This window comes from Enhydra lutris, unplaced genomic scaffold (genome assembly GCF_002288905.1).
Source record: "Enhydra lutris kenyoni isolate GAN:26980312 unplaced genomic scaffold, ASM228890v2 scaffoldscaffold12, whole genome shotgun sequence".
NCBI classification, from domain to species: Eukaryota; Metazoa; Chordata; class Mammalia; order Carnivora; family Mustelidae; genus Enhydra; species Enhydra lutris.
This window is the reverse complement of record NW_019154096.1, coordinates 24003548-24012892: the sequence shown is the minus strand read 5'-3', so window position 1 is coordinate 24012892 and position 9345 is coordinate 24003548. Positions and strand designations below refer to the sequence as shown.

General features: G+C 50.4%; 1 protein-coding gene across 1 annotated transcript; it reads left to right on the top strand.

Moving 5' to 3' along the window:
* The first annotated feature begins 553 nt into the window (after nucleotides 1–553).
* LOC111144678 (neurogenin 3) lies at nucleotides 554–1201 on the top strand. Its single transcript, XM_022499082.1, has one exon. The coding sequence runs from the start codon at nucleotides 554–556 to the stop codon at nucleotides 1199–1201; it is 648 nt and encodes a 215-aa protein (XP_022354790.1).
* Nucleotides 1202–9345: the final 8144 nt, after the last annotated feature.

The window sequence follows — 9345 nt, the reverse complement described above, 5'->3', positions numbered from 1 at the left end:
CCGGCCCTTTGTCCGGAATCCAGCTGTGCCCCGCGGGGGAGGAGCGGGCTCGCGTGGCGAGGCCCCCTGGCCCCGGCGCTGATTGGCCGGCGGCTCGGGCAGCAATGGGGCAGGCACGCTCCTGGCTGAGGCCGAGCAGATAAAGCGTGCCAAGGGGCACACGACTTGCGGCTCAGAAAATCCGAGTGGTCTCGCAGCCGCGCCTAAGATAGCAACGGTGGCCCGGGACCCCCTTTGCGTTTCGCTTTCCTGGAGCTGGGGAAACTTCAGGCAGCGGCGCCTTCTCTCAGCCGGGCTTGCAGACGAAAAGGCCAGCTCATCTCACCAATTGCTCTCGCTGCCCACCCCCCGCCCTGCTCTCTACCCTTTTGCGCGTGAGAACAAGGTAACACCTGGAGGCCACAGAGCGAGGGCTGGAGGGGGAAAAGGGTCCTCTGATCCGGCGGGAGGGGGAGGTGGCTCTTTCTGGGCTTTTTCCCACTTGGCTCCGGGATAGGGAACTGCGCTAGGGTGTTGGACCCACGCTTACCCCGACCTCTTCCCCTGCTGCAGGATGACGCCTCATCCCTCGGGTGCGCCAGCTGTCCAAGTGACCCAGGAGACAGAGCAGCCCTTCCAGGGCGTCTTCGACGACGAAGTGATCTGCGTGGCGTCGACTCCGACCAGCCCAGCTCGAGTGCGGGGGAACTGTGCCGACGAGGAAGGGGGTGGCTGCCGAGGGGCCTCGAGGAAGCTCCGGACGAGACGCGGGGGGCGCAGCCGGCCCAAGAGTGAGTTGGCTCTGAGCAAGCAGCGACGGAGCCGGCGCAAGAAGGCCAATGACCGCGAGCGCAATCGAATGCACAACCTCAACTCGGCCCTGGATGCGCTTCGCGGCGTCCTGCCCACCTTTCCCGACGATGCCAAGCTTACCAAGATCGAGACGCTCCGCTTCGCGCACAACTACATCTGGGCGCTGACGCAGGCGCTGCGCATAGCAGACCATAGCCTCTACGGGCTGCAGCCTCCCACACCGCCCTGCGAGGAGCTGGGCTGCCAGGACGGCAGCTCTCCGGGAGACTGGGGCTCCCTCTACTCCCCGGTCTCCCAGGCGGGCAGCCTGAGCCCCGCCGCCTCGCTGGAGGAGCGTCACGGGCTGCAGGCACCTGCCTCTCCTGCCGGTCTGCGCCCCAGCGCCCTAGCTCTTTCAGACTTCCTATGAAGGAGCCTGTCAGCCGCTGGGTGGTGGGTGCTTGGCTGTGGGTGGGGGGCCACAGAGGCAGTCAGGGACCCACCGGGGCTGCAGCGGCCCCAGGGTGAACTTTCTCCTCCAGTCTCCGGCTCCCTGATGGGGGGGGGGGGGAGCCTAGGCGCCTAGGAGGGTAACAGCTGGGTTCAATTCCCGGTTCCTCTTCACAGCGCCAGCTTCAGCCCTCTGTTTGCTGCCTGCACAGGGGGGGATTGCAAGCTCTGCGCACTCCCCTCCCTGCAGGCACCCCAAGTCTCTGGCAAAGGCACCGGGGATTGTGGCACTAAGCAGCTGGAAACACCCTCTGTTTCCAGCCATCCTACACTCACTCATGTCTGTCAGTCTCTCTTACCAACCCTCCACCAATGTGATTTAATCCAGTATTTGATCTCTCACCGTTTGCTCTCTTCTCCAAAGACGCTGCTGACCTTCTCCTCCAGTCCCTATTAAGTGCTGGTTTCTGGCCGTTCTGATGCCTTACTCCACGGAGGGATCCTCTGCCTTCTCTCGAGCACTTTTTGGAACCATTGCGCTCCTGGGGGAGGGAGACCAGGCTGTGAACTGGGAAAGAGATTGTCTGCCTCCGGAGTGTCTGTCCTGCTTCCCTGTGAGCTGAAGCGCCCCTTTAAAAAAGAAGAAGAAAGAAAGAAAAGTCGTCTTTAAAAAAGAAGAAAAAAGAAAATATCAGCCTGTAAATTATATGGTATCTTTTGAAGTGAATTTTGATACGGTAAATTATATGCCCCCCTCCTTTACACGTTTGTATTTATTGATGAGATTTCACAGCAGGGGGGAAAGTCTATATTTTGTACATAAGATTATTTAGAGACTGGTGAATGAGATTTTGAGCCAATAAAAAAAAAAGTACCCTGAAGAAACCTCAGTTAGGTAACTCAATTACGCAGAGGGGAGGGTGACAGCCTCTGGCTGGGGTGGGGGTGGACCTCAGTCCAAGGAGAGGGGGTCTGGGCACCTTCTCTGATTTGGGCAAAGAAACTGTGGCGCTAGGCTGGTGGCAGAGCAGATTGCGTCCTGAGAGCGAGTCAGCTAAACCCGCATGGAAGGTAAGAGCTGGAAGGCTCTTAAGAAATCATTGGTCCAGTTCCCTGTTTTATTTATAGGGCGGCTACTTGTCATATTCCAAATAGTGGTTTAAATGAAAGACAAGTTTCCAACTAGGGCTACTTGCTGGCCCTGCTGACCTTTCTCCTACGCCACTAGCCTGGATTTCGAGCAACTGTTGAATGTGGGGAGGAAGAGTAATAGCCCAACCATAGGGTCAGAGCCTTCAGAACCATGGAACGTGAACTGGGCATCCCAGGAATTTTCCCAGAGTGCTTAGAGAGCTAGCCCGTCTTCTGAGCGCATTTTATGCATCGGGTTCTGGGAGGGTGGCATCCTGATGCATGGAATTGAGCAGCGGCGAGCGGAGAGAGTGGAGATTCCTGCTGAGATCTCTGGCACCCCTGGTAGCCAGCAGTCTTGATAAAAAACTTACCAAGAACCTGTTCAAGGTTTCCAGCCACTCTTTACTCCCAAGGTAGAGTTGTGCTGGTGTGCGGCAGGGACTGAAACTTACCCCAGGGGCTCTACTGGAGCGCCCCTAAATGGCTTGCGGGACCCTGTACCTCCGGAAGCCGACTGAGGTGTAAGAATTCCCAGATCCTGCCTGATGGGAACAGGAAAATGGAGGGTGGGCACTCTATTCTGTGAATTGAACCCCGGACACCTTTTTGGATTGGCGGCAGGAAGGAAAGGGCCAAGCCCAGGTGAGTGTGGTGGCCGCCAGGGGCCGGGAGCCAGACCTTAGGTAGCTTTCCAGTTAGAGCACAAAGGTAGAGTCTTACCCGGGGTTGACGCCTTTTGCGTCTCTCTCTTTTGCCCTCCCAGCTTCCAATAGAACTTTTATTCTCCTCTATTCCCAGGAAAGGTAACTCTGAGGAAATATGCCTCTGGATTTGGGGGAGGGGAAAGGGATGCACAAACAAAAGAATGAACGAAGGTGTTGTCTCATTTCATGGCTTTAATCTGGGAGGAGATTAATTGGTTATTGGTGACTTCTGCAGCAGCCAATTTCCACCTGGGGCACCACACCGGGACAGGTGTCCACAGCTCCTAGTTGCATGGACCAAGCCAGTGCCTGTTACTTTCTGTGCCTTTAGGGGAAGAGCATGGAGAGACAAAAAGCAAGAAGATCCATTTCTGTCTTCCCAGGAAAGCAACAAGTATACAGACAAGTATACAGCCAAAATTATGGGTGGTAGGTAGAGGTACAAGGCACAGGATGGAGGTGGGGCTGCTGTTACCTGGGGCTGGACTGGGAGGCTTGCAAGAGAAGGGGGCATTTGGGCCAAGGACTATATGTTTAGAGAAATCCTTAAGTACGAAAATCCTTCTTTCTGTGATTCAAATAGGCAGGGGACTCCCTCGGTGCAAAGGACTCCCTGAAACTCCAAAAGTGTTGTTGGCTCCATGTTCCAGGTTGAGGCTCCCACTGCCCAACCCCCTCCTACCTTTGAGGGTACTCGTTAAGGAGCCATTAGTCACCAAACACACGCAGACTGGTCCTCCGCCCCACAAATTAAAAAGAAAGAAAAAAAAAAAGTACTGTTTAACCAACTTGACTGCTGGGCTGCCACCTTGGGTCAGGGGTGGATTTGACCCCGGAGCTGTCTGCCAGCTCTACTCTCCAAGTCAAGAGGAAGCAGAGAAAGGTTTGGGTTTGCTTGAATCACTGCAAAGTTTAGGGCTCCCTTGCACAGGGTGAGCGCCATCATTGTGTACGGAATTGCACTGAGATGGGAGACTTTGTCCATGCCTCTTTCCAAAGAGCCACTCACCAAGAAGGGCTCAGAAACATTCCTGTGAGTGGTGCAGACAACTAACTCCCAAAGCCTCACTATCACCACACCCCGTCCTACCCCCAAGCCCTCATGGGCATTTGGCTTTCAGAGGCTTTTAAAATCAGTCAAGCTGGTCTCAGTCTTGGCTGGCAGCCCGCACTCGGAGACTAAGCCTCACTCGTAATGGTGCGGAGCCTCCCACAGTCTGAGGTCATCGCCTGCACCTCAGCTCTCTGAAATCCGGGCAGGCTCCTGTGCAGGGCCAGGAAAGACCCTCGGGTCGAAAGGCTCTTACCCCTTTTCTGCCTTTGTCTGAGACCAAGACTGACTTCCAGAAAAACGGCACATGAATTTTGTGCCCCTGCCCCACCCCCATCCGTGCACACAAGCAGGTAGATTTATGGTGCCCTGCCCCCATCCCACTCCATCCCCAAGCCGGCCTCCGTCTGGAGACAAAGCATCCCGGGGCCATTGGAATGCTAATGTCTGGGAGCCTTGCAGCAGGGCTGGCCCAAAGGCAGGAGGGGCTGGGGGCACACGAGCCCCCACAGGCGCCCTTTGCCCCTCCTCTCCTCTAAGGGCCACTCTGCCTGGCTGTGTGACCTTGGACAAGTCCCTGAGCCTCAGCTAATTCACTGGAGAATATGAAGGGAGTCCTTAATATGCTTTCACTGGATTTCTGGGTGCCTAAGAGAAGACAGTGCTTATGGTGGGTAGAGTTACAGGCTCCCCACAACCAGAATGGTGGAGAAGACCCTTTGGCCTTGGCAGTGGGGACACTGTGGGGAGGGTGTAAGGGAATTTGGCTAAAAATATGTTATGGAATAAGTGCTGAGTATATTATAATTACATTTTTGCATTTACATGATTAATATTCTCAGTTGTGTTTATTTTCCTGCCCCCATCCTTTTAAAATACCTTCAGGCTGTGCTCAAGAAAAGGAAGAGAGCACTCACTAACTGTACCTGCCTGCTCCGCCTTTGAAGGGCCAAGAGCACAGACAGTGGGAGATTTGAGGATGGACACTTCTTATCTTAGGTCCCTTCCTACCATTGGTGAGGAGGACAAGGCGGGATGTTCACACCCATAGACACAGATACCTAAAGTCTTAGAAAAGTTGGTGACTTCCTCAGGCCCCCAGTCACTGGGTGAATCGCTGAAGCAAGCTAGGACTATGACCTGGTTCTAGGCTCTGTGCTGTTTAGAGCTCTGTGCTCTAGGCTGAGATGGTTTGTTCCTGCTTTGGCTCTAGCTGGGTCTTCTGGGTCTTGTAAGGCCAAAGGCTCCCTTGCATACTTGCCTTTGATCCCACCCCCATTCTCTTCCAAGGTCCCAGGCTGTTCTTTCTGCCCTCTCTGCTTCTGGGATCCGAGGGCCAAGGCAGAAGCTGGGGGCGCGTGATTGGGTACGGACTTCCGTAGACCGGTGCTCGCCTCTGACCATGGTGCTGAAAGTACCGTGTTCGTTCAGAGCGGGAGACGTTCCTGGCAACCCAGTGTTCTCAACACGGAAAACCATCTATCGACCCTGTCCACGTTTCTAGACCGCGGTCTCTAGGGAGCCCCCTGTGGATATGTGTAGATCCAGAAGAATGTCAGGTTTCCTTGGCGTGGTGGGGAAAGGATGGACTCTGTTGCTGTTAACTGACTGTGTGACCTCAGAAAGGCCCTTTTTCCTCTAGGCCAAAAGGCTCTCCTCTGTAAATGATGGAGTTAGAATCAGTGACTGTGTTAGGGACTTCTGACAGCATCTGAGAGGTCTGAAGTGAAGCAACATTGGAAGTGTAGGCTGCAGCACCCCTAACTGGGAAAACTGGTTTGGAACTTGGCCCTCAATTGGAGTCTCATTCTTCAGGTTACAAAGAGCTTTTAGTTATTCCGAGAACAAAGGCTTAAGGAAGCCCCCCAGATGCGTACATAGGATGGCAGAGTGGTTAAGAACACTTAGCTCTTCAGAATTGCACAGACATTGTTTGAAGCCTGGTCCTTCTACTGGTGGTTTTCAATAACTGTGAATTTGGGATGGTAAATAGTGACTGCCCAACTGGACTGGTTAATGTGTTCACTTTTAGTGCAGGCAAAGCTGCCATAGATGGTAATTATTACCATTACCATCTTCGTTTGTCTCAAATTCTTCTTATTCTCTCTGAATTTTTTAAGGAGGGGTGCTTTTGTATGAAGTTGAATTTCCTCTGCACCTCTGTACAGTGCAAATTTGCACAATAGCTAAGGGTCACTTACCTTTCTCGGTGACCCTCCTCAGATGAAATCTACCCTTCCTAAACTCTGGGATTATATATCCAGATGTCCCTGGGTGCCCCAAATGAGACTTGTCCAGAATGGAATTTCTCTCCCCTAACTCCAAACTAATACCTCCTCCCATTCCTGTCTCATTAAGTATTACTATTCAGGCATCCATACTTGTCTTTTCTCACTACTTACACCCAATTAACCCTTATGCCCAGCTGATTTTTCCTTCATTGCTATTTCTTGAATCTGGCTGTCCCTTTATTTCCTTATGACCACTACTCTCATTTAGGCTTTCATCCTTCCCATGGAGAGATGGCCTAACTGATCTCCCTATCTTTAATCTCAGCACTCATCACTGTGCTCTCCATGTTACAGCCAGAGTAACATGCAAATATAGCATTGTCACTCCCCTGTTTAACATCTTCAAGTGATTTTCAGTCATCCCTGGGATAAAGCCCATGTTCCAATAGGGAATGATGGTATAATGTGAGCTGTGAAGTGATACAAATCTAGGGTTCAGTTTCCAGCTGGTTCATTAACTATCAGTATGACCATGAACAAGTTCCTTAACATTTTTTTCAATTTCTTCATCTGTAAAGTGGAGATAATATTGCTTATAGGGTTCAAGTTAAGGTCCTATAACACAATCACTAATAATTCAGTCTGAGGGAGCATTCCAGGTGGGTGGTAGCTCTGCTTCCTGACATCATTCAGGGACCTAGGTTCCTTCTACCTCCTTTCTCCACCAGTTCCTAGGTCTTTGCCATCCACATAGTTGAGGTTACATTGCCATATGTTCTAGCCAGTGGGAAGGGAAAATATAGCATGGAGGAACCTCAGCCACAGTCTTAAATCTTAGGCTCTGAAGTAGCACTTTCCACTCACATTCCATAGGGAGAACATGATCATATCACTGTACCCAAACTGGAAGAGTACTTATGTGCCGATGAAGAAGTAAAGTATGGATTCTGGTGAGTAATGAGCAGTTTGTACCACGGGGTTGTTGTCAGATTAAATTACATTATATATGCTATTATTATTTATTTTTATCATCACAAATCACTTCAGCTTATGACCACAGTCGTGCTGCAACCAGCCTCTTTTTCACAATGCTTTATTTGCCTTGACATTTACCATCCAGAAATACTGACCTGTTTGAGGTTTTTCTTTACACATACTCAGGCATCCCTTCCATGCTTTTTTTTTTCTTTTCCACACTGCTCTCTCTGCCCAAAGCCTCTCTCCCTCCTCTCCATCTCCCACCAAACCTCCAACACAGACATTACCTCCTCCCGGGGATTTTCTCTGAACTATTCCTCCCTCTTTGCTCCTGTTCCCATAATATTCCATGCATAGGAATATCCTTGCACTCTCCTGGTAGTATTTTAATTAGCTGTTTATTCACCTATACCTTCCACTGGTCTTCTCAAGGGTAGGAACTGTCCTTCATGAATCCAATGAGTGCCCATTCTCAACCTATGCTACACATTTTTAGAATGAAGTAATGAGTAAGTGAATTGACTAATGAATGAATGGCATGTCAATTCATGTTTGGAAACTTCTATCCTTCCCCAGACCAGCTACCACATAAAGGTCAATGAGTATTTGTTGAATAAATGAATAATTTATATGGAGACCCATGACCCTTCCTGCATCATATTCTCCTCAGCTCCAAAATAACCTATCCTTGGGGCGCCTGGGTGGCTCAGTGGGTTAAGCCGCTGCCTTCAGCTCAGGTCATGATCTCAGGGTCCTGGGATCGAGCCCCGCATCGGGCTCTCTGCTCAGCGGGGAGCCTGCTTCCTCCTCTCTCTCTGCCTGCCTCTCTGCCTGCTTGTGATCTCTGTCAAATAAATAAATAAAATCTTTAAAAAAAAATAACCTATCCTTGATTGCCTATGGGTCTATTTTAGAAGATGCCCCATCTGGTTAGATTAGACTGGATTATCACCACAGTATGATTATTTCTGAGATCACCAATAACAACGCCAATAATCAGGTATGGGTGTCCTTCCTGCGATAGTCCTCTCGTAGATTTGACATCTATCCCAACTTCACCACTTCCTAATTCTAGCACCTTGAGCAATTTCTTAGCTTTTCCAATCCTCCATCTTGATAGATGGAGAAAACCACACCTACCACATAGGGTTTTATGAGGATTCAAATGAGAGGATGGATGTGTCCATACACTTTGTGTGCCTGCCAGCAATTTGAAGCAGAACCCATGACAGTACCCACTCCATCTCTATCTTATTCCTACAGATGATTAGCCAAGAGGGCATGGGCTAGAACTGACTTTCCCACATTAACTAGGGAAGGTTATATGACTTACCCAAGGCCTGTTAACTATGGAGACAAACAGGCTCCTGATACCCTAACATTATCACCAGCTATACTATCTCTGTTGTACTAATTATCTATTGCTCATAACAAATTACAAAAAAATTTAACCACTTAAAAAAGATACATTCATTATGTGGGTCTTCTGTGGGTAGGGGCCCTGGCTCCAAGTGTTTCATGCCTGTAGTTAGGGTGTCAGCCAGGAATATGGTCTTATCCAATAGCTTTACTGGGGGTGGATCCATTTCCAAGCTCACTCATTTGAGCTATTAGCAGGACTCAATTCCTCGAGGGCATTGGACTAAGGGCCTTAGTTCCTCAGTGGCTTTGGACCAGAGCCTTCCTCAGTTCCTTGCCATGTGAGCCTCTCCTTAGAGCCGCAACTTACAACCTGACAACTGGCTCCCTTCAATGCAAGTAAACAAGAAGACCCAAGACCAAAGCCATGGTCTTTTTGTAATCTAATCTCAAAAGTGACATCCCATTACCTCCACCACATTTTATTTCCTAGAAATACATTACTAAATCCAGTTCAAAGCCAAGGGGAAGAGATTACACAGTACACAGATACCAGGAGGCAGGGGTCACTGGGGGCCATCTTGGAGGCTGCCCGTCATATTGGCAGTAGCAGAATTTTGCTGCCTGCTTTTCAGACCCCAGAGATGGACAGACACATGTGCATGGG

What these genes read in the sequence shown, in the direction of transcription:
- LOC111144678 (XM_022499082.1), top strand. Translation starts at nt 554, where the DNA reads ATGACGCCTCATCCCTCGGGTGCGCCAGCTGTCCAAGTGACCCAGGAG.